This window comes from Dendrobates tinctorius, unplaced genomic scaffold (genome assembly GCF_039654945.1).
Source record: "Dendrobates tinctorius isolate UK_male_01 unplaced genomic scaffold, ASM3965494v1 ptg000035l, whole genome shotgun sequence".
Lineage (NCBI taxonomy): Eukaryota > Metazoa > Chordata > Amphibia > Anura > Dendrobatidae > Dendrobates > Dendrobates tinctorius.
The window spans coordinates 15,145,545-15,172,100 of NW_027361703.1; the positions used below are offsets into that span (position 1 = coordinate 15,145,545).

The 26,556-nt window shown below is 43.1% G+C and overlaps 1 protein-coding gene across 5 annotated transcripts in view; it reads right to left on the reverse strand.

Moving 5' to 3' along the window:
* IMMP2L (inner mitochondrial membrane peptidase subunit 2) overlaps positions 1-26,556 on the reverse strand; it is a 1,728,396-nt gene that overhangs the window by 1,696,939 nt on the left and 4,901 nt on the right. For all 5 annotated transcript variants that reach the window (XM_073573288.1, XM_073573292.1, XM_073573291.1 and 2 more), the window contains exon 2: positions 26,187-26,318. In XM_073573288.1, coding sequence (XP_073429389.1) covers positions 26,187-26,318 — 132 coding nt within the window. The remainder of the gene's footprint in view (positions 1-26,186; positions 26,319-26,556) is intronic.

Consider the following 26,556-nt stretch of genomic DNA (forward strand, 5'->3'; position numbering starts at 1 on the left):
GTAGCGGCCCGCCCTATAAAACTATCCCACTAGTTAACCCCTTTAGTGAACCCCTTAAAAAAAAACAAAGCAAAAAACAATGCTTTATTATCATACCGCCGAACAAAAAGTGCAATAACGCACAATCAAAAAGACGGATATGAATAAACATGGTACCGCTGAAAACGTTATTTTGTCCCGGAAAAAATGAGCCGCGATACAGCATCATCAGCAAAAAAAAAATTGTTTTTATTGCATAAACGCGACAAAACGTAAAAAAAAGACATAAATGAGGTATCGCTGTAATCATACTGACCCGAAGAATAAAACCCCTTTATCAATTCATGAAATGCTGTTTTTTGTTCATTCTGCGTCCCAAAAATCGGAATTAAAAGCGCTCAAAAAATGTCACATGCCCGAAAATAGTACCAATAAAAACATCAACTCGTCCCGCAAAAAATAAGACCAAACATGACTTGGTGGGTCAAAATACAGAAAAATTATAGCTCTCAAAATGTGGTGATGCAAAAACTATTTTTACAATAAAAAGCATCTTTTAGCGTATGACAGCTGCCAAACATAAAAATCCGCCATAAATAGTAAATCAAACCACCCATTATCACCCCCTTAGTTAGGGAAAAATAATAAAATTAAAAAAAATGTATTTATTTCCATTTTCCCATTAGGGTTAGGGTTGAGATTAGGGTGTTGTGGTTAGGGTTGGAGTTAGAATTGGGGGCGTTAGGAATGGCGGAACGCACTAGATAAATAAATAATAAAGTGCATTCGCCGCTCGGGGTCCACAGTGCAGAAGGTGTTAACACTGCTGGTTATTAATGGCAGACGCACTATATGGCGGTATAATGCGCACGGGTTCAACGTTACCCGATGTGCGCAGAGCGGACTCTGTTAACTCACAGAGGCGCTGTAACATAAACATCGAGCCTGTTAGACTCACAGGTCTAGGCGAAAATTGCACGCACAGTATCAGGTCACAGGACACGGGTCCAAGACAGGGGACGGTATCTGTCTAGACCTACCGTGCGTGCGGCGTTGCTACTGTGGACGCCGGTAAGTGCTGCTGAATGCAGCGCGGCGGCAGACACAGCCTCTATGCGATAGTGCTGTGAGAGAGGAGACACCACCCGATGCTAGTGTAGAGGTGCGGTGTGCATTGGTTTGCCACTGACTGGCGCTGACTCTTTCTATAGTTCCCTATCCATATGCATAATATCAGAGGGAGGGGAATCTTAATAAGTCAGTCACCAGAATCATACATCCATCACCATTCACACATCTAACAAGAAGAGTCTATACTAGCGCATGGCTGAGCGGCCATGCGGGCCTTTTATAGCCATGCGCTGCCGGGAACTTCCAGATCTCTGAGATGGACCAATCAGATCTGGAGAAGGACCTGAGCACGTGACTCCCGACCTCCAAAGGGAGATCGTCTCATGAGCATGCTCAGTGGAGCGGCAGAGGAACTTAGAATCAGGAATGACTTGCTGCAGAGCAGCATGTGAGGCTCTGGATTCCTGATGTGTAGCTGCAGGAATCCGGCGCCTAACAGGGGGTTTCCACTGTTTGGGCACATCAGGGGCTCTCCAAACGCAACATGGCGTTTGATCTCAATTCCAGCCAAAAAAGTCAAATGGCGCTGCTTCCCTTCCGAGCTCTGCCATGCGCCCAAATAGGGGTTTACCCCCACATATGGGTTATCAGCGTACTCAGGACAAATTGCACAATAACTTTTGCGGTCCCGTTTCCCTTGGGAAAATAAAAATTGGGGGTGAAAAGATCATTTTTGTGGAAAAAATATGATTTTTTTTAATTGTACGGCTGTACGTTATAAACTTCTGTGAAGCCCCTGCGGGTTCAAAGTTCTCACAACACATCTAGGTAAGTTCCTTGGGGGGCCTAGTTTCCAAAATGGGGTCACTTGTGGGAGGTTTCCACTGTTTAGGCACATCAGGGGCTCTCCAAACGTGATATGGCGCCCAATCTCAATTCCAGCCAATTTTGCGTTGAAAAAGTCAAACGGAGCTCGTTCTCTTCCAAGCGCCAAAACAGTGGTCCCCCCCCCCCCACATATCAGGTATCAATGTACAGAGGACAAATTGCACAATAACTTTTGCAGTCCAATTTCTCCTGTTACCCTTGGTAAAATTAAAAAAAATTGGACCTGAAGTAATTTTTTTTGTGAAAAAAAGTTAAATGTTCATTTTTTTTAAACATTCAAAACATTCCTGTGAAGCACCTGAAGGGTTAATAAAATTCTTGAATATGGTTTAGAGCACATTGAGGGGTGCAGTTTTTAGAATGGTGTCACTTTTGGGTATTTTCTATCATATAGACCTCTCAAATTGACTTCAAATGTGATGTGGTCCCTAAAAATAAAATGGTATTGTAAAAAGGAGAAATCTCTGGTCAACTTTTAACCCTTATAACTTCCTAACAAAAAAATTTTGGTTCCAAAATTGTGCTGATGTAAACATGTGGGAAATGTTACTTATTAAGTTTTTTGTGTGCCATATCTCTGTGATTTAAGGGCATAAAAATTCAAAGTTGGAAAATGGCGAAATTATCCAAATTTTCGCCAAATTTCAGTTTTTTTAAAAAATAAACACAAGTTATAGCAATGAAATTTTACCACTGACATGAAGTACAATATGTCACGAGAATACAATGTCAGAATCACCAAGATCCATGGAAGCATTCCAGAGTTATTACCTCATTAAGGGACAGTGGTCAGAATTGTAAAAATTGGCCTGGGCATTAATGTGCAAACCACCCTTGGGAGTAAAGGGGTTAAATGAGTTTGTGTTTGATTGTTTTTTTTCTCTCTCCTCAGAGCAGGTCTGATATGACTGGGCCAGAGAAAGGGTGCCAAAATGTAAACTATAAATAGATATACATTCCTGTCAAGACTACAGAACAACTAAAAAATTCTTTAAGTTGCAGGTGCGAGGAAAGGTCAGAGGGGTCCGGCGCCTGCGCACTGCAGTACTCTGCTCTGCCCTCAACAGGGCAAAGTAAGTAGGCCTGTGCAGGAGCCGAGGGAGAAGCAAGGAGAAGATCATTGTATGAAGATGGGAGGCGCCGGACAGGACGGCGACACCCATCGGACCGGACCGAACGCCGGGGTGAGTATAACTCTATTTTCTTATCTTTCAGGTTACATAGGGGGCTTATTTACAGCATTACAGAATGCTGTAGATAAGCCGCTGGTGGAGGTGATGGCAGCTGATAGGGCTAAAATGGGGTGACAGATTCCCTTTAAACTCACAATAATATTATTAATTTATATAGCACCATTAATTCCATGGTGCTTTACATGAGAAGGGGGTGTTAGGTGTCAGGTTCCTGTTGCTGCACAGCAGTAATGCCGAGCCTTGCCTTCGGCAGTCTCCCATTCCTCTCCGGCCACAGAGAAGGCTGCTCAGCAGATTCGTCAATCCCAGTGCTCTGCTCAGACTAGCACTGTGGGTTTGGTTGCTGCTGCTGCTGCCACCTCTGGTCCAGCTATAGCAACGCATGCTGGTCAGCAGCGATCTACTCCAGGGACTAAGTCCTCCTTTCGTTCTACTGAGCATGCCTGTGGGACGATCTATCTTTGGAGATCGGAGGTCACATGCTCAGGTCCTTCTCCAGCTTGGATTGGACCACCAGGAAGGTCCCGGAAGGACGCTGCTATAAAAGGTTTGCATGGCCGCTTGGCCATGCTCTTGTATAGACAGTAATTGGTAGTGATGTGTGTGATGATGGATGCTTGTGAACCGCTGAATGACTCATTATGAAACCCCTTCCCTTTGATAAGCATGTTGGCAGGGTTTAGAGTCCTGAGTCAGCGCCAAGCGGTGGCACTGCATAGCAGTGCTTCCAGTCTCACACGTTATGCCAGAGAGTGTCATCTGCACGAGACACCTCTGTACCGCATACGCCGCAGTGTCTACTCAACGGTGCCATGTGCAGTTACTGCGTTTTGCAGCGCTAAGCTTAGACTGGCTAGTGGCATCCGCCAGGGCGGCGCTGTACGCACGCAGTGCAGTAACACAACTGTCGGCTGCACCCTGTGACTGCTAACAGGGTACCACGTTTCTCTAGGGTTAATCCCTGGCGCTGCGGTAGTGGTTCCCTAAGCTGTCGTCTGTGAGGTAACAGACTTCTATGTCTCTTTCTGTGGCTCTGTGCTGTAACAAGAGTTCGCTCCTGTGCACACCGGGTCGGTGGTTACTCCGCCGGTGTTCAGCTAGTGTCCGCCATTACCGAGCAGCAGTTTTACCATCTCTGCACGGTGGACTCCGGGTTGCGATCGCACTTTACTATATTTTATATTTAGTGCGATCCACAACCCTAACGGGGGTTACATACCAAGTTATAGATATTGTTAACAGTAAACAAATTTACAATGACAGACAGGTACAGAGGGGAGAGGACCCTGTCCTTGTGGACTTACATTCAACGGGATAGTGGGGAAGAGACAGAAGGTCAGGGTGCAGAAGCTCTGGTGGTGATGAGGCGGCAGCTCAGGCGGTGGTGAGGCGGCAGAATGGTTATTGCAGGCTGTAAGCTTTCCTGAAAAGATGGGTTTTCTGGTTCCATTTGATGGATCTGAGGGTGGTGGATAAACGGACGTGTTGAGGCATGGAATTCCAGAGGATGGGGGATATTCGGGAGAAGTCTTGGAGGCGGTTGTGTGAGGAACGAATAATTGTGGAGGAGAGTAGGAGGTCTTGGGAGGATCGAAGATTACGTGAGGGAAGATATTGGGAGATTAGTTCAGAGATATAGGGAGGGGACAGGTTGTGGATGGCTTTGTAGGTCAGTGTTAGTAGTTTGAACTGGATTCGTTGGGGAATTGGGAGCCAGTGAAGGGATTTGCAGAGGGGAGAGACAGGGGAGTAGCGAGGAGAGAGGTGGATTAAGTTGGGCAGCAGAGTTGAGGACAGACTGGAGTGGTGCAAGAGTTAGCAGGGAGGCCACAGAGGAGAGTGTTGCAGTACTCAAGGTGGGAGATAAGGGCATGTACAAGAGTTTTAGTAGATTGAGGGCTCAGGAAGGGACGGATTCTGGAAATATTTTCGAGTTGGAGGCGACAGGAGGTGGCAAGAGTTTGGACGTGTAGTTTGAAGGACAGGGCAGAGTCGAGAGTTACTCCAAGGCAGCGGATCTCAGGTGCGGGAGAGCGTTATGCCGTTTACCATAATAGATCAGGTAGGGAAGATATGTGAGATGGAGGAAAGATGATTACAGTTTTGTCTACATTGAGTTTTAGGACGAGAGAGGTGAAAAAGGAGGATATGGCTGATAGACACTCCGGGATTCGGGACAGCAGAGAGGTGACATCTGGGCCAGAGGGGTAGATCTGAGTGTCGTCCGCATACAGGTGGTACTGGAAGCAATATTTTCAGGTTATCTCTTAATAAAGGCACCTCAGCCAATTTTTAACACCACAGCAGTTGTCCTGTGTTTTATTTTGTATTAGAGTTAAATGGGGTTGGTGCAATGGGTCTTGTGTCATTATGTCATGCGTTGCTTCCAAGCCGAGGACAGCTGCCGGAATACTCCCTTGCTCCCTAAGCCGGGACTATAGGAGTGGAGAGCAGTGAATATTAATTTCACTTTAATAGCAGGCAGTGTTAGCCGCAGCCCTCCTGCTGCTGGATGATCACGTGTGCCCGCTACTAAAGGAGATGAATATTCACTGCTCTCCACTCCTATAGTGCCAGGTTTGGGGAGCAGTGAATATTCATTCTCTTCAGTAGTGGGCACATGTGATCGCCCAGCTGCTGCAGGAACTGGCAGCTACAGCTAACACTGCCTGCCAGGGCTGGCTCCAGGATTTCGTGGGTCACAGGCAAAAGAGTCTCAGTGGACCCCTTTAACACATACCACAATTCATGATACACAAATAAGGCAGAGAAATGTAGGGATAGTACAATTCCAAAGATTTAACTTACTTCTTACATTACATGAGTGATATCTATTGTAAATTCTACAATAGGTCAGAAACCAGACAGTATAGTCCTCCATACAGTATTATGGGCACCACATGGTGCCCTATACAGAATGAGTCCCATATATTGCTCCATACCGTATAATGAGCCATACATAATGCTCCATACAGTATAATGAGACCAATATAATGCTCCATACCATATAATGAGCTATATATATTGCTCCATATCATATTATGGGCACCATATAATGCACCACACAGAATAATTAGCCCCATATATTGCTCCATACAGAATAATGAACCCCATATATTGCTCCATACAAAATAAGCCCCATATATTGCTCCATACAGTATAATGAGCCCTATATATTGCTCCATATATAATGGGCCCCATATAATGTTCCATACAGTATATGATGGGCCCCATATATTGCTCCATACAGTCTTATTGGCACCACAGTGCTTCACAAAGAAAAATGAGCCCCATATATTGCTCCATACAGTAATATGGGCACCATATAGTTCTCCATACAGAATAATGAACCCCATAAAATGCTCCATACAGAATGAGCCCCATACATTGCTCCATACAAAATAATGTGCCCCATATAATGCTCTATACAGTATATATATGCCCCATATATTGCTCCATACTGTAAAATGTGTCCCATATAATGCTCCATAAAAAATGAGCCTCATATATTGCTCCATACATAATTGATCCCATATAATGTTCATACAGTATATGATGGGCTCCATATAATGATCCAGCATATGATGGGCCCCATATATTGCTCTATACAAAATGTGCCCCATATGATGCGCCATATATAATCGGCACCATATGATGTTCTATATATAATGGGCCCCATATGATTCTCCGTACATAATAGACCCCGTATGATGATCCATACACAATGCGCCCCATATAATGCTCCATACACTGTTATGGGCACCACATATTGCTCCATACAGAATGAGCCCAATATATTGCTCTATACAATATTATTTTCACCACACAGTGCTCCATACAGAATAATGAGCCCCATATAATGCTCCATTCAGTATTATGGCACCACATAGTGCACCACACAGAATAATGAGCCCCATATAATGCTCGATACAGAATGAGTCCAATATATTGCTACATACAGAATAATGGACCCCATATAATGCTCCATACAGTATAATGAGTATAATTGGGGTGTTTGGGGTATCTAGGTAGTGGTAGCACCTCTGATGGATTGCTTGCCATGTCGTTTCTGGACAGCTCTTCCATCTTTGGTCCTCATCTGACGCTCAACTCTCACCTGTACCTCCAAGTAGCTGCTAGCATGCGGCAGTGGGTACACCCCGAAACACTGCCTCGGCAGGCGAGCCAAACTAGGTGAGGGTAGCTATCGGGTTTCTTTGAGACCTTCAGTGATTTTCAAGGGTTTGCCTACCTATGCAAGCGAAGACTGGATATGGAAGACTGTGAGGAAGAAACCATTCAAGATTCAAAGGACAGACGAGCTGCGAAGGACAGGACCAGTTCCTCCCACGTCACCAATGTGACTTAACTACACAGGCACAGCTCTCCGCCGTCCCCTTTGTCTCTCAGGTCAGTAAGGGAACTGCACCTAGAGCTAATGGCCGCCGGGGAGGAAGTCCTGTTACCTGCTGGGTATTTCTAAGATTCGTAATCAGAGTAAAAGCATCAGCCCAACATTAATTTTATGGTTTAATTGCCTTAAGGGTGCACTAGATAATTACAGAAATATACAGTAAACTATACAATGGAATTTCAGTGGATTTGCAGTCAGAGTAAAATATAACAATAAGGGTACAAGACTTAGAGATATTAAGCTGGAGGTCAATTTACCAGATTGTAGGTTGCATGTGGGTGCCGGGAGCTCTGCAGTCCACAGGTACAAGAATCTTAGTTGCCGGACAGACCCCAAAGCGCGGGCCGCTGCTCCCCTTGGCAGATCTGACCCCAGTTCCTTCTTAGATCATCATCGTCTGGTTCTTCTGTGAGAGTGTGTGTCTCTGCCATGTGCTGCTAGTTCTTAAGCATGCTGGGTTCCTCCCCCTGTGTCAGAGGGTGGGCTAATAATCTCCACCCTTTAGCTCCCTGCAGAACTTATTCCCAATATCTAAGAAAGGGGGTAACTTTCTACAGCATGATCGGATCAGGACACGAGAGGTACCAGTGAATGCGGTTTGTTTTGCCTGTCGTGTGGAGAGCAAACATGGCCCCATTGGGTCGCTGTGGAGAGCCAATCTCTATATCTCAGGTCCCAGAGCCCTCACTGACTCAGGAGTCGCACTGCCAGATGCGCAATTTCCTCAGGGTCACGCGGATATTTTTTATGAGTCTATAACTCGAAAGATGTGCTCATAATCCATGATCCTAGGATGGAGTCGAAGAGGCTGGGAGAGACAATGGATGTGTATTTCTGTGTCCAGCTGACCGGTATATTCTAATTAAAGCCCCCAGGCACCTTCCTGGCCCATGCTGACGTGGCTCCTACTCAAGCTTTGAAGATCTGTTTTGGCCTTCTTTCATTATCATATTAAAAGGCCTTGCTATTCAACATTGGAGCCCTAAATCCTGCTTTCATCAATATGCTTACAGGCCCTTGGGGGGGGTAGGAGCAGTTAACTCCTTCATCACACAAGTGATTCACAGAACAGCATTGTGGAGCGCTGAGAGGGAGCAGAGAGGCACATATAGGATACTGCTGGCCATCCACTGCACCATAACCTATCTCCAGTTGTCTCGTCTAGTTCTTGCCACTGGGGCTCGAGAGGCACAGGCGAGAGAGTGAGGCTGACAACTTGTGCAACTCTTCCTCACTTTAATCCAAGTTAAGCGCAAGTCATGACTTCAACCACTGCATATCCTGTGGCAATAGGAGAATGGCAAAGCAGCAGGTGTGGAATCACTGGAAGCTGTAGTCACGAACCTGCACGCAGGCGGCCCAGGCAATATAGTCGCTCCTCACTGGACTGAAGCAGCAGTGGAGTTCGGCAGCCTCCTGGGTGTCTGAGCAGTCCTGTTTAGGATCACTCTGCTCACCTCAATCGAGGACTGGGCTAGAAAAGGTGTCTCAAACATAGTCTGAATAAAGTCTAAAAAAGAGAACAGATTCGGCCCATGCATTTTTATCCCTGAAATAAAGACTTCTACTTTTGGTAACGGTGAGTGCCATCCTTTTTTCTTTCATTGTGCTATTGGATTTTGTTATATTTCTTCAGTACTGAGCACCCGTTCCTTGGGGTATGTGGCGTTCATATAGTGTGTGAAGGGTCTCTTTAGATTTGTTTAAGAGACCACGGTGGTGCAGCAGTGCCGAATCTGTTTCTCTTTTTTTGGACTTTATTCAGACTGTGGTTGTATTCTGAGCACGCTGCTTATAATTAATCCACCTGATTGAAACTCCACACTACGGTGTATACACACCCAGCTGGCTTCCCTCATGGAGACAGATGCCTTACCCTTGTCTCACGGTTTACTAGCAGGCCGGGAGAATGTATCCACTTAATTTTTGGAGAGTGAAGACATGGACAGTGTTCAATCTCTCAGCACAAAAACTTTGGAGCACAAGTTGTATGATATAGCAGAAAGAGAAATTAATTTATTTTGGACTAACAACTCATTAAAATCCTATATAGATTGTGGCAGAGTTCCTTGAGGTCTGAGGGTTTTTAAACCCATGTCTCAATTTCAGGACAATGTGCATTTCAGCCAAGAGTGGGACAAATTTTATTGAAGTGCTCACAAGATCTACTGAATTTGGTGCTACAACAGAATATTTCTAATTATCAAAAAGTCAAATTTGATCTGAGTAAAACCAAAGATGAATTAAAATCCAGATTAACGGAGAACCAGTGGTCCACACTGAATAAAAAACTGGACAGCAAATTGATTGTTTTGCAAACAGAGATCAAATAACAAAAAAGAGACAAGTTTATTCGTGACAAGAGCGATTATGAATTGGGATAGATCTTTTCATGGCATAAAAATAAATCTTTCTTTAAAAATCAACGTCCTTATAAGAAGAGAATTGAAAAAGGAAAAAATGCCAAATTTGAAACTAATAATAAAAAGGATTACCTCACCACTGACTCAGACTCTAGTGCTAATGAAGACATAGTAGCTTCACCCAAACCAGTGGGTGCAACACAGCGCTCAGCAGAAGCCCCTTTAGGCGCAAAGTAGGGAGAAGAAAACATTGGCCAGTGCAAAAGGAAGCAAGTCTCATGGAGACCGTTACAACAGGGACATTAGCGAATAATACTGTTGTTAATTTGTCTTGCCAAGATCTCAATGACTCACATTTGTCAGTTTTATCTAGGGGCTTAAATTTTTGTGTCCCTGAGGATTTTGACCTGGTGGATTTCAGGATTGACTTGTTTAAAGCTTTGAGAAAGATACATTTGCATAAGATGTTTGTGTCTGGTGATACTTCTAGTCATTCAAGCTATTCAGGGGATACTCCATGTATTATAGGCCCTTTGGGATTCATGGCAGTTAATAATGCATTATCTGATATCAAAACTGATGCTTTGGTGTTCTTAGGGTTAAATGAAGATGTGAACATGAGTGTTGTGGATGAAGAAGTATTAGTTCAACCTTTCTTAGGAGGACCTAGGTCCACATACATGCCTCCTACCTCCCCGGGTAATATAGTCGATGTTTTTGAAACCCAAGTCATCAGGGATATGGAGGATTTAATTTATCACAAATTGCCTCCAAATTTGACTTCAGATGATAGACGAGCCATAAGAGATATCCAGGGTTGGTCGGATACTGTGGTTCGCTCCGCAGACAAAGGTGGAAATGTGGTACTCCTTACAAAGGAATACTACATAGCTGAAGAACATAGACAGCTAGCAGACACCAACACTTATTCAAAATTGGCAGCAGATCCAACAAATAAATTTAAAAATGATTTACGCTCTTTTCTGAGAAAGCAAGTGGAGAATAATATACTCTCCAAGAAAAGAGCAGAAAATGTATTGCCCGACTTCCCCCGAAAAGCACACTGGTATCACATACCCAAGATTCATAAGTCTTTATCCCAACCACCGGGTCGTCCCATTGTGTCTGGGATAGGGTCTCTTACTGAGCCCCTGTCCCAGTACATTGATTGGCTTTTGCGCCCTCTCCTCAGTGAAATTCCATCATATGTAAAGGACACGAAAGATTTGTTACACATAATTAGTGAATTTGACTGGCAAGATAATTGTCACTTGGCCTCTATTGATACAGAGAGCCTCTATACCAGGATCCCTCATAACATTGGAGTGGAGTCCATAAGACAGATTCTTCAGAGTACTGACAAGAATATGACAACAATAGATTTTATCTGTGAAAGCTTGATGTTCATTTTGACACACAATGTTTTCAGATTTGGTGATGCTTGGTATAGGCAAATGGAAGGAACTGCGATGGAAACGCCAGTCGCATGTACGCTTGCGAATTTGTTTCTTTTCGTTTTTGAAGAAAGATTTGTGTAATCTGTGAATAACCCTTTTCTGAAACACATCAGGCTATTTATACATTCTGTGGATGATATCCTTGCAATCTGGGATGGCACTGAGTCGGAGTTTAATTCTTTTGTGGAGTATTTAAACATAGAAAATAATATGAATATGAGGTTTACGTCCCAATTCGGGAGTTCTTCCTTGGAATATCTGGACGTAAAATGATTGAGGATGGTGTGTTCACACGAAGGTTTTCCGTAAACCTTCCGCATCCAATCCGCTTTTGCACTATGAAAGAGCACATCCACGATATGTTAAAAACTCCCTACCTTATGGACAATTTTTGAGGTTGAAAAGGTATAACACTAAAACAGAGGGCTTTGAAAGACAGGCTCAGGATTTACATAAAAGATTTTCTGATAGGGGGTATCCCGATTCTGTTTTAGATTTGGCCAGGAAACGGGTAGAAGGAAAGGACATCGTATTGCCAAAAAATAAAAATCATGAGAAGAATCGCCAAAATGATGCTAAGCGTTTTACTTTCTGCTTTAAATTTGGTCCTATGGACAAGCAGATCAGATCGGTGATAAGAAAAACTGGCACCTGTTAGAAAGAGATAAAGACCTGGCAGAAGTAGTTCAGAGGGGCCCTCTTTTTGCTTGCCGCCGCAGTGCTAATTTAAGAGATCTTTTATTCCGCAATAGAGTCAGGAGTGACAATAATAATTGGATACGTTCAGGCATTCCTAAGGGTAACTTTAAGTGCAATAACTGTCCTTTTTGTCCATTTAAACTTGTTGGCAATTCTATGAAGGTTGGTCCCATTCAGCATGAAATTCGTCATTTTTTTTCTTGCAAAACCTCATTTGTAGCATATATTCTTTTCTGTCCGTGTGGTTTTTTCTATATAGGTAAAACAATTCGTCCCCTTTACGTTAGGTTTAGAGAGCATTTTCATTCCATTTCATCTGGCAAAGGAGTCCCCCGTTTCATCAGCCATATTAGAGAATTCCATGGTGGTAAGGCAAAATCGCTGCGGTTTGGGGGCTTAGAAAGGGTTAATCCTCCCAGTCAGGGAGGTAATCATCGCAGGCTCCTTCTGCAAAGAGAAGCTAGATGGATACTGCGGTCCAATGCAACAGGTGCATTGGGCTTGAATGAAAGGGTGGACATGTCCGTTTTTCTCTGAATTTACTGTATTTTGTGCTCTTTAATATTTATAAGCTTTGCTTTTGTTTTTAACTGTTTGTGCATATGTTGATTTTAATGTTCTATGCATTCACTCTGGTAAGAGTGTTTTTAATGTCGGCTGTCAGGAGGCGGTACTCCACAGGTGTGTGGTTATAGGTACCTTTCTCCTGCCGCTTGCCATTAGGACCCGTTGAAGCGCAGGAGCGCGAAACGGCCGTCAAGTCCGCACTCTCTGCATTGCTCCCGAGCCCATGCATTTTTATCCATGAAATAAAGACTTCTACTTTTGGTAACGGTGAGTGCCTTCCTTTTTTCTTTCATTGTGCTATCAAACATAGTCTGCTTCATTTCACCTGGCCAGCCTACCGCAGCTGGCGGGTTTCCCATACAACGGTCGACACACAATAAAGAAAAAGAAAATGATGGTACTCAGCCTTGGCACATGGAATGTGAGAACTCTGCTGGATAATACTAAGGCAGACAGACCAGAAAGAAGAACGGCATTGGTTGCTAGGGAGCTAGCTCGTTACAACATTGATATAGCAGCTCTCAGGGTCAATTGACAGAGCATAGTGGTGGATATACACTTTTCTGGAGTGGTAGAGGCAGCACTGAAAAATGTGAAGCTGGCGTGGGATTTGCTATCAAAACTCATCTTGTTCGTAAACTTACCAGGCTTCCGGAGGGCATCAACGACCTTCTGATGACATTTCAGCTCCCACTTACAAACAAGAAACATGCAACTCCGGTCAGCTCCTATGCTCCCACTATGACAAACCCAGATGACATTAAAGAAAAGTTTTATGATGAACTTGACACACTTATTTCAGCAATCCCACAGGCAGACAAGCTCATTGTACTTGGAGACTTTAATGCCAGAGTGGAAACAGACTACCAAAACTGGGAAGGGGTCATTGGGAGACACGGCACTGGCAAGTTTAACAGTAATGGCCTGCTGCTCCTCAAGATGTGTGCCACACATGACCTTGTCATCACCAACAACCTATTCCGTTTAACCACACGCAAGAAAACATCATGGATGCACCCACGCTTGAGACATTGGCATCTCACTGATTATATCATTGCCAGGAAAAGGGATGGGATGGACTTTAGAGTGACAAAGGCCATGTGTGGTGCAGACTGCTGGACTGACTATCGCCTCATTGTGTCTAAGTGCAGGCTCTGCATCCTGCAGGCGAGGAGACCCCAAGGGCAGAAAACTACAAAGAGGCTGAATGTCTATAAGCTGCAAAATAAAAGAATTGCAGAGGAATTTGACAATGACCTTGATGGCAGACTGTTATATATACTGCAGGCAGAGGAGACCGGCGTTGAGGAACAGTGGACGATTCTGAGAGATGCTGTTTACAATACTGCCCTGGAGCATCTCGGATCAGTAGCCAGAAATAATCAAAATTGGTTCAATGAAAATGACTAGGATATAAAGACACTCCTAGAAGAGAAACATCAGCGGTACAAGGTGTATCAAAATGACCCCACATCGCTAAGAAAGATGCCTTTATCAGCATAAAAAGGTACAAATCAAGCAACGCAAGATGCAGGATAACTGGTTTAGCAAGAAGGCTGATGAAATTCAGGGCTATGCAGATACCATGAGCAGATGCGCTCAAAGCTGCATATGGACCCCAGTGATCAAGTACTTCATCTCTTCTTAACGCAGATGGAACTAAGCTGCTGACAGAAAAGAAACAAATTCTGGAACGGTGAGCTGAGCACTTTAATAATATTCTTAATTGCCCTACCAAAATCAATGACCAGGCTATTGCTCGCCTTCCCCAGGTAGAAATCAACAAGTACCTTGATGTTCTTCTAAGTAAAGATAAAGTCAGGAAAGCTGTAAAACAACTTTCTTGTGGAAAAGCACCCGGAAATGATGCTATACCTGCTGAGGTATATAAAGCTGGCGGCCCTGCTCTGATGCAAACGGTGACCAAACTATTCCAGTAATGTGGGAAAAGGAACAGGTTCCGCAACAGCTGAAAGATGCCAGTATAATTCACATATACAAGAGGAAAGGTAATCGCCAATCTTGTGACAACCATTGAGGCATCTCCCTTCTGTCCACTGCAGGAAAGATATTGGCTCGTCTCTTGCTCAATCGCCTTTTACATCACCTTGAGCAAAGCCTATTACCCGAAAGCCAGTGCGGTTTCCGTGCTAAACGTGGAACAGTAGATATGGTCTTTGCAGCACGTCAACTCCAGGAAAAGTGCCAAGAGCAATACAGTGAGCTATATGTGACTTTTCTTGATATGACTAAGGCTTTCGACACAGTGAGTAGAGACGGCCTGTGGAAGATCATGGCAAAATTCGGCTGCCCGAGCAAGTCCGAGCAAGTTCATCTCAATCGTCCGGCAGTTCCATGGTGGCATGATGGTGAAGGTTCTAAATGATGGAGATGAATCTGAGGCTTTCCCAGTCACAAACGGCGTAAAACAAGGCCTTGTGCTTGCTCCAACCCTGTTCAGTATGCTATCCTCTGCAATGTTAAGTGATGCCTTTAACAACTGTGAAGATGGAATCCAGGTTAGGTACAGGACTGATGGCAAGCTATTCAACCCAAAACGCCTGAAGGCGGTTATGAAGGTGCATGAGACTGTTATCCGTGAATTATTATTTGCTGATGACTGAGCACTTAACACTAGCACGGAACAGCAGATGCAGCATGAAATGGACTGTTTATCTCAAGCTTGCGTCAATTTTGGTCTCGAGATCAACACTAGAAATACCGAAGTCAGGTATCAATCTGTTCCAGGGAAACTATACAAGGAGCCACATATCACGGTGAAGAAGCAAAACCTCAAAGCAGTCGATAACTTCACCTACTTAGGCAGCACACTTTCCAGTGAAATAACCATAGACGCTGAGGTTAATAACAGGATTGCCAAAGCCAGTGCCGCCTTCGGTAGACTACGTAAAAACATCTGGGAACGAAGGGGACTCAGCCTTGCCACCAAGCTGAAGGTCTACTGCGCGGCGGTCCTCACTACACTTCTCTATGCTAGCAAGACCTGGACAGTCTACAGCCGGCATTCTAAACAGCTTAATCATTTTCACATGAGTTGCCTCCGCAGACTCCTCCACATCAGGTGGCAAGACAATATCCCGGACACGGCAATTCTCTAACAAACTGGGCTCTGCAGCGTTTACACTCTCCTGCTGAAAGTCCAAGCCAGGTGGGCTAGACATATGGTCAGAATGCCTGACAGCCGACTACTGAAACAACTGGCTACCCATCCACTCCAGAATCCAGTACAAACTTATTACCCTCAACCACAAAGCTCTTCATGGCTCAGCACCACCCTACATCTCCTCCCTTGTTTCAGTATACCATCCTACCCGCGCCCTCCGTTCCGCTGATGACCTGAGGTTAGCATCCTCAATAATCAGAACCTCCCACTCCTGTCTCCAAGACTATACATGTGCTGCGCCAATTCTTTGGAATGCACTTCCCAGGTCAATACGATTAGTCCACAATCCCCACAATTTTGAATAAATCCCCAACAGTGTCACCAGCAAAGCACCCCCACACCATCACACCTCCTCCTCCATGCTTCACGGTGGGAACTAGGCATGTAGAGTCCATCCGTTCACCTTTTTTGCGTCGCACAAAGACATGGTGGTTGGAACCAAAGATCTCACATGTGGACTCATCAGACCAAAGCACAGATTTCCACTTGTCTAATGTCCATTCTTTGTGTTCTTTAGCCCAAACAAGTCTCTTCTGCTTGTTGCCTGTCCTTAGCAGTGGTTTCCTAGCAGCTATTTTACCATGAAGGCCTGCTGCACAAAGTCTAGTCATAACAGTTGTTGTAGAGATGTGTCTGCTGCTAGAACTCTGTGTGGCATTGACCTGGTCTCTAATCTGAGCTGCTGTTAACCTACGATTTCTGAGGCTGGTGACTAAGATGAACTTATCCTCCGCAGCAGAGGTGACTCTTGGTCTTCCTTTCCTGGGGCGGTCCTCATGTGAGCCAGTTTCTTTGTAGCGCTTGATGGTTTTTGCCAATGCACTTGGGGACACTTTCAAAGTTTTCCCAATTTTTCGGACTGACTGACCTTCATTTCTTAAAGTAATGATGGCCACTCGTTTTTCTTTACTTAGCTGCTTTTTTCTTGCCATAATACAAATTCTAACAGTCTATTCAGTAGGACTATCAGCTGTGTATCCAACAGACTTCTGCACAACACAACTGATGGTCCCAACCTCATTTATAAGGCAAGAAATCCCACTTATTAAACCTGAAAGGGCACACCTGTGAAGTGAAAACCATTTCCGGTGACTACCTCTTGAAGCTCATCAAGAGAATGCCAAGAGCGTGCAAAGCAGAAATCAAAGCAAAAGGTGGCTACTTTGAAGAACCTAGAATATAAGACATACAGTATTTTCAGTTGCTTCACACTTTTTTGTTAATTATATAACTCCACATGTGTTAATTCATAGTTTTGATGCCTTCAGAGTGAATCTACAATTTTCATAGTCATGAAAATAAAGAAAACGCTTTGATTGAGAAGGTGTGTGAAAACTTTTGGTCTGTACTGTGTGTGTGTGTGTGTGTATATATATATATATATATATATATATATATATACACACACATACACACACACACTATGACTTATGTCGGTTAAGATAAAGCCTAGATCCTCAGGCTACATTCACACTATGGGCGTAGCCAGGATTAAACCTGGGGGGGGGGAAGAACCTCATACTGTTCCGCAGAATTTCATACTGCACACCTCAGCTGCTGCAGAACCTCATACTTCACACCCCTACACTTGAAATTAAAGCCTGCACCGTAAGATGTGGTGAATGCAGTCTATTTATTCCAACTATCAATTGATGTTGATGTGTTACTGAAGACGAGCAATGCCTGTCCTGGGCGTCCTTTTGGGCAGCTATGAGGTGTACCTGACTGGTGCTAAAAAAAAAAGGAGTGTTAGTCTGTGCGCTACCCAGCTTTCGTTCTTTTTGATACAGATAAGATATGGATAGACAGATATGGATAAATGGATAGAGCAGATTTTTAATCTGCTTTTGCTATTGAAAACATTATCTATGAGCTCAAAAACCTTTTTCAGGTGATGCGGTTTTTTAAAAAGCTGATCTGCTTTTGCAGCTGAAAAACGTATCCTCAAAAAACGCAGGAAAAACGCTGTGTGTGAATGTAGCCTTAGATCAGGAATAGAACAGCCATTTATAGGACATTTCATAACTTTCCCAAATTCCTATGAAAAAATATTCAGCACATTTTGCATTGAACTACTGTACCCAATTTATTATATATTTTAGGAGTCGGAGTCGGTCCATTTTATACCGACTCCAACTCCGACTCCACCAAAATGAGCACCGACTCCACGACTCCGACTCCACAGCCCTGGCAGAACGTACATTAGTGAGAAAAAAAATTATTATTTTTTTAAATTTACCAAATGGCTGCAATGAAACAAAGAGTAAAAAATGTAAAGGGGTCTGAATACTTTCTGTACCCACTGTATATAATGAGCCCCGTATGATGCTCTATATATAATGGGCCCCTTATGATACTCCAGATATAATGAGTCCTATACAATGCTCAATACATTATATGATGTGCCCCATATATTGCTTCACACAGAATGGGACCCATATAATGCTCCATACAGAATAGTTCCAATATAATGCTCCATATATAATGGGTCCCATATAATGCTCCAAATATATAATAGGCTCCATATGATGCACCATATATAATGGGCTCCATATGATGCACCATATAAATGGGCCCCATATGATGCTCCATATATAATGGGCTCCATATGATGCTCCATACAGTATAGGATGGGTCCCATATATTTCATCATACAGAATGGACCCATATAATGCTCCATATATAATGGGCCCCATACGATGCTCCATATATAATGGGCCCAAAATGATGCTGCATATATAATGGGCCCCATATATGATGCTCCAGTGTATGATGAGTCTCATACAGTCATATGTAAAAGTTTGGGCACCCCTATTAATGTTAACCTTTTTTCTTTATAACAATTTTGGTTTTTGCAACAGCTATTTCAGTTTCATATATCTAATAACTGATGGACTCAGTCATATTTCTGGATTCAAATGAGGTTTATTGTACTAACAGAAAATGTGCAATCTGCATTTAAACAAAATTTGACCGGTGCAAAAGTATGGGCACCCTTATCATTTTCTTGATTTGAACACTCCTAACTACTTTTTACTGACTTCCTGAAGCACTAAATTGGTTTTGTAACCTCATTGAGCTTTGAACTTCATAGCCAGGTGTATCAAATCATGAGAAAAGGTATTTAAGGTGGCCACTTGCAAGTAGTTCTCCTATTTGATTCTCCTATGAAGAGCGGCATCATGGGCTCCTCAAAACAACTCTCAAATGATCTGAAAACAAAGATTATTCAACATAGCTTTTCAGGGGAAGGATACAAAAAGTTGTCTCAGAGATTTAACCTGTCAGTTTCCACTGTGAGGGACATAGTAAGGAAATGGAAGAACACAGGTACAGTTCTTGTTAAGCCCAGAAGTGGCAGGCCAAGAAAAATATCAGAAAGGCAGAGAAGTAGAATGGTGAGAACAGTCAAGGACAATCCACAGACCACCTCCAAAGACCTGCAGCATCATCTTGCTGCAGATGGTGTCACTGTGCATCGGTCAACAATACAGCGCATGCATAACGCCTTTTTGTATGACCAAACAACTCAATCTTTGTTTCATCAGTCCACAGGACCTTCTTCCAAAATGTACCTGGCTTGTCCAAATGTGCTTTTGCATACCTCAGGCGACTCTGTTTGTGGCGTGCTTTCAGAAACGGCTTCTTTCGCATCACTCTCCCATACAGCTTCTCCTTGTGCAAAGTGCGCTGTATTGTTGACCGATGCACAGTGACCCCATCTGCAGCAAGATGATGCTGCAGGTCTTTGGAGGTGGTCTGTGGATTGTCCTTGACTGTTCTCACCATTCTTCTTCTCTGCCTTTCTGATATTTTTCTTGGCCTGCCACTTCTGGGCTTAACAAGAACTGTACCTGTGTTCTTCCATTTCCTTACTATGTTCCTCACAGTGGAAACTGACAGGTTAAATCTCTGAGACAACTTTTTGTATCCTTCCCCTGAAAAGCTATGTTGAATAATCTTTGTTTTCAGATCATTTGAGAGTTGTTTTTGAGGAGCCCATGATGCCACTCTTCATGGGAGAATCAAATAGGAGAACTACTTGCAAGTGGCCACCTTAAATACCTTTTCTCATGATTTGATACACCTGGCTATGAAGTTCAAAGCTCAATGAGGTTACAAAACCAATTTAGTGCTTCAGGAAGTCAGTAAAAAGTAGTTAGGAGTGTTCAAATCAAGAAAATGATAAGGGTGCCCATACTTTTGCACCGGTCAAATTTTGTTTAAATGCAGATTGCACATTTTCTGTTAGTACAATAAACCTCATTTGAATCCAGAAATATAACTGAGTCCATCAGTTATTAGATATATGAAATTGAAATAGCTGTTGCAAAAACCAAAATTGTTATAAAGAAAAAAGGTTAACATTAATAGGGGTGCCCAAACTTTTACATATGACTGTATAATGCTCCATATATAATGGGCCCCATATGATGCTTCATACAGTATAAGATGGGCACCACAGAATATAATGAATCCCATATAATGCTCCATATACAGTGGGGCAAAAAAGTATTTAGTCAGTCAGCAATAGTGCAAGTTCCACCACTTAAAAAGATGAGAGGCGTCTGTAATTTACATCATAGGTAGACCTCAACTATGGGAGACAAACTGAGAAAAAAAAATCCAGAAAATCACATTGTCTGTTTTTTTTTTCATTTTATTTGCATATTATGGTGGAAAATAAGTATTTGGTCAGAAACAAGCAATCAAGATTTCTGGCTCTCACAGACCTGTAACTACTTCTTTAAGAGTCTCCTCTTTCCTCCACTCATTACCTGTAGTAATGGCACCTGTTTAAACTTGTTATCAGTATAAAAAGACACCTGTGCACACCCTCAAACAGTCTGACTCCAAACTCCACTATGGTGAAGACCAAAGAGCTGTCAAAGGACACCAGAAACAAAATTGTAGCCCTGCACCAGGCTGGGAAGACTGAATCTGCAATAGCCAACCAGCTTGGAGTGAAGAAATCAACTGTGGGAGCAATAATTAGAAAATGGAAGACATACAAGACCACTGATAATCTCCCTCGATCTGGTGCTCCACGCAAAATCCCACCCCGTGGGGTCAGAATGATCACAAGAACGGTGAGCAAAAATCTCAGAACCACGCGGGGGGACCTAGTGAATGAACTGCAGAGAGCTGGGACCAATGTAACAAGGCCTACCATAAGTAACACACTACGCCACCATGGACTCAGATCCTGCAGTGCCAGACGTGTCCCACTGCTTAAGCCTGTACATGTCCGGGCCCGTCTGAAGTTTGCTAGAGAGCATTTGGATGATCCAGAGGAGTTTTGGGAGAATGTCCTATGGTCTGATGAAACCAAACGAACTGTTTGGTAGAAACACAACTTGTCGTGTTTGGAGGAAAAAGAATACTGAGTTGCATCCATCAAACACCATACCTACTGTAAAGCATGGTGGTGGAAACATCATGCTTTGGGGCTGTTTCTCTGCAAAGGGGCCAGGACGACTGATCCGGGTACATGAAAGAATGAATGGGGCCATGTATCGTGAGATTTTGAGTGCAAACCTCCTTCCATCAGCAAGGGCATTGAAGATGAAACGTGGCTGGGTCTTTCAACATGACAATGATCCAAAGCATACCGCCAGGGCAACGAAGGAGTGGCTTCGTAAGAAGCATTTCAAGGTCCTGGAGTGGCCTAGCCAGTCTCCAGATCTCAACCCTATAGAAAACCTTTGGAGGGAGTTGAAAGTCCGTGTTGCCAAGCGAAAAGCCAAAAACATCACTGCTCTAGAGGAGATCTGCATGGAGGAATGGGCCAACATACCAACAACAGTGTGTGGCAACCTTGTGAAGACTTACAGAAAACGTTTGACCTCTGTCATTGCCAACAAAGGATATATCACAAAGTATTGAGATGAAATTTTGTTTCTGACCAAATACTTATTTGCCACCATAATATGCAAATAAAATGAAAAAAAAAACAGACAATGTGATTTTCTGGATTTTTTTTTCTCAGTTTGCCTCCCATAGTTGAGGTCTACCTATGATGTAACTTACAGACGCCTCTCATCTTTTTAAGTGGTGGAACTTGCACTATTGCTGACTGACTAAATACTTTTTTGCCCCACTGTAGTATATGATGGGCCCCATATATTGCTTCATACAGAATGGGACCCATATAATGCTACATACAGAATAGGCCCAATATAATGATCCATACAGAATAGGCCCAATATAGTTCTTCATATATAATGGGCCCCATATAATGCTCTACATATAATGGGCCCCATATGGTACTCCAGTGTATGATGAGCCTCAAATAATGCTCCATATATAATGGGTCAATAAAAGATACTCCAGTGTACAATGGGCACGTATATGATGCTCCAGTGTATGATGGGCCCCATATATGATGCTCCAGTGTATGATGGGTCCATATATGATGCTCCAGTGTATGATGTGCCCATATGATGCTCCAGTGTATTATGAGCCCATATACAGGTGCTTCTCACAAAATTAGATAATCAAAAACTTAATATATTTCAGTTCTTCAATACAAAAAGTGAAACTCATATATTATATAGTCATTACAAACAGAGTGATCTATTTCAAGTGTTTATTTCTGTTAATGTTGATGATTATGGCTTACAGCCAATGAAAACCCAAAAGTCATTATCTCAGTAAATTAGAATACTTTATAACAGTAGCTTGAAAAATGGTTTTAAAAATCCGAAAATGTACAGTACAGACCAAAAGTTTGGACACACCATCTCATTCAAAGAGTTTTCTTTATTTTCATGACTATGAAAATTGTAGATTCACTCTGAAGGCATCACAACTATGAATTAACACATGTGGAATTATATAATTAACAAAAAAGTGTGAAACGACTGAAAATACTGTATGTCTTATATTCTAGGTTCTTCAAAGTAGCCACCTTTTGCTTTGATTACTGCTTTGCACACTCTTGGCATTCTCTTGATGAGCTTCAAGAGGTAGTCACCAGAAATGGTTTTCACTTCACAGGTGTGCCCTGTCAGGTTTAATAAGTGGGATTTCTTGCCTTACAAATGGGGTTGGGACCATCAGCTGTGTTGTGCAGAAGTCTGGTGGATACACAGCTGATAGTCCTACTGAATAGACTGTTAGAATTTGTATTATGGCAAAAAAAAGCAGCTAAGTAAAGAAAAACGAGTGGCCATCATTACTTTAAGAAATGAAGGTCAGTCAGCCTTAAAAATTGGGAAACTTTGAAAGTGTCCCCAAGTGCAGTGGCAAAAACCATCAAGCGCTACAAAGAAATTGGCTCACGAGAAGACTGCCACAGGAAAAGAAGACCAAGAGTCACCTCTGCTGCGGAGGATAAGTTCAATCGAGTCACCAGCCTCAGAAATCGCAGGTTAACAGCAGCTCAGATTAGAGACCAGGTCAATGCCACACAGAGTTCTAGCAGCAGACAAATCTCTACAACTGTAAAAAGGAGACTTTGTGCAGCAGGCCTTCATGGTAAAATAGCTGCTAGGAAACCACTGCTAAGGACAGACAACAAGAAGAAGAGACTTGTTTGGGCTAAAGAACTCAAGGAATGGACATTAGACAAGTGGAAATCTGTGCTTTGGTTTGATGAGTCCAAATTTGAGATCTTTGGTTCCAACCACCGTGTCTTTGTGCGACGCAGAAAAGGTGAACGGATGGACTCTTCATGCCTGGTTCCCACCGTGAAGCATGGAGGAGGAGGTGTGGAGGTGCTTTGCTGGTGACACTGTTGGGGATTTAGTCAAAATTGAAGTCATACTGAACCAGCATGGCTACCACAGCATCTTGCAGCGGCATGCTATTCCATCCGGTTTGCGTTTAGTTGGACCATCATTTATTTTTCAACAGGACAATGACCCCAAACACACCTCCAGACAGTGTAAGGGCTATTTGACCAAAAAGGAGAGTGATGGGGTGCTACGCCAGATGACCTAGCCTCCACAGTCACCAGACCTGAACCCAATCGAGATGGTTTGGGGTGAGCTGGACCGCAGAGTGAAGGCAAAAGAGCCAACAAGTGCTAAGCATCTCTGGGAACTCCTTCAAGACTGTTGGAAGACCATTTCCGGTGAGTACCTCTTGAAGCTCATCAAGAGAATGCCAAGAGTGTGCAAAGCCGTAATCAAAGCAAAAGGTGGCTACTTTGAAGAACCTAGAATATAAGACATATTTTCAGTTGTTTCACATTTTTTTGTTAATTATATAATTCCATGTGTTAATTCATAGTTTTGATGCCTTAAGAGTGAATCTACAATTTTCATAGTCATGATTTAAATAAAGAAAACTCTTTGAATGAAAAGGTGTGTCCAAACTTTTGGTCTGTACTGTAAGTTCAGTAAATGCACTCAGTATTTGGTCGGGGCTCCTTTTGCATCAATTACTGCATCAATGTGGCGTGGCATGGAGGCGATCAGCCTGTGACACTGCGGAGGTGTTATGGAAGCCTAGGTTGCTTTGATAGCAGCCTTCAGTTCGTCTGCATTGTTGGGTCTGGTGTCTCTCATCCTCCTCTTGACAATACCCCATAGATTCTCTATGGGGTTAAAGTCAGGCGAGTTTGCTGGCCAATCAAGCACAGTAATACTGTTGTTTTTAAACCAGGTACTGGTACTTTTGGCAGTGTGGACAGGTGCCAAATCCTGCAGTAGAATGAAGTTTTCAGCTCCAAAAAGGTCTTTAGCAGAGCGAAGCATGAAGTGCTCTAAAATTTCCTGGTAGACAGCTGGGAACAGCCAGCTTCTTTAGCAATGACCTTTTGTGGCTTATCCTCCTTGTGGAGTGTGTCAATGACTGCCTTCTTGACATCTGTCAAGTCAAGCAGGCTTCCCCATGATTGTGGAGCCTACTGAAACAGATGAAGGGACCTTTTTAAACGCTTAGGAAGCCTTTGCAGGTGTTTTTTGCTAATTATTCTAATTTACTAAAATAATGACTTTTGGGTTTTTATTGGCTGTAAGCCATAAATATCAACATTAACAGAAATAAATACTTGAAATAGATCACTCTGTTTGTAATGACTCTATATCATATATGTGTTTCACTTTTTGTATTGAAGAACTGAAATAAATTAACTTTCTGATGATATTCTAATTTTGTGTGACGCACCTGTATGTTGGGCCCATATATGATGCTCCAAACATCAAAAAAAATAAAATACTCACCTCTACTCGCTGCTGCTCCGCTCCGGACTCCTCAGTATTGGCGTCTTCCGGCTTTCTGCACTGTGACTGTTCAAGCAAAGGCGCAAAAATGTGACATCATTGCACCCTCTGACCTGAATGTCACAATCAGAAGACACCGCAGCAGTGGAACAGGGTGAGGTAAGTATCGTGGGGAAAGGGGCCCACTTGCAGGCGCAGGCACTGGTGCCCCCTGCCTGCTCAGAGCCCCAGCAATTGAACCGGGAGCTGACGCCTGCCCTGCTGAATGCTATTAAAGTGAAATGAATATTCGCTCCTCTCTACGCTCATGGTCCCATGGTCTCCTGCCTCCTGTCACCCGCTGCTCCACTGGCGCCTTGGCGGGCCCCCTTGACTCACGGGCCCCATAGCAACTGCATGGTGTGCCGCTATTAGCAACACGCCACTGGCTGGGGGCCCCTGATGCAGCAGAGGGCCCTAGGCATCTGTCGGCCCTGTATGCAAACAGATGTCAGTGCCTGCGTCCTCCAGAAATCCTCCAGTTCTTTGGTGGGTCAGTCCGACCCTGCCTTGATATCATTGATTTGGCGTGTTATCCCAGAGTATTAGAAATTATTGTTAATATGTAAATGAGCTGTTTTTATATATGGGACAGACCTGGAACTCCCTGGGAATCTGCCTGAAATTTTATTTTAAATGAACAGAGGTGTTACCAGTGTGAGACATGGAGATCAGGAGAGTAGTCTGTCAGTTATTACATGTCTCGCACTGATAACACCCCCCTTCATTTATAATAGGCTCCGGAGGCAGATTCCTAATGAGATCTGTTTCTGGGCCACAGATCTTAACAGCTCACTTACATATAAAAAAAAATGTGGTTTACTCAAGAATAACACATCAGATTACAGATATCAAGGTATAATTTTACTCAACTTTCTGAGGCCTACATCCCGATATAGATTGCTTAGGACGGTTGATCCTACTGACAGATGGCCTTTAAACGTCCCCAAAAATGTCGGCAACTATGGGAGATACCTGGAAGAAAATGTTCAAATTTCCTATTGGGCTACCATGTAATAAAGGATTACAGCATTCTCATTGACAAGAATAGGACGTACATTTCGTGCCATATGCTATTTGCCATACTGTATTCTAAATATAGGCAGAAATATAAAAATGCAATACAACATTATGAAAAGAAAACCTGTATAAAGAAATTTACCTGCATTGAAACGCCTTCCACTCTAGCTACACAAGCAACACGATCAAGAAAGGTCACAGTGACTGGCACTGCCACAAAGAAGCCACTTACAAACGCTCGAATATACTTCCTTCCAAAGATCTGTGCCATCATCTGAACAAAAAGAAGAACAAGGTATTAAATACGATATCAAAACCAATTATTGCCAAAACATCACTTAGTTTTCCCTCACAAAGCAGATTGTGAATTTGCATCAGTATTTGTACCAAAACCAGGGAAGGAAAACTACAGAGAAAATGGATAATCTGGGCCCACTGCTGGCTTTGGTTTTCAAATACTGGCCGCATTCACAAGTTATAGTGATTTTTATGATTAAAACACATACCCATTA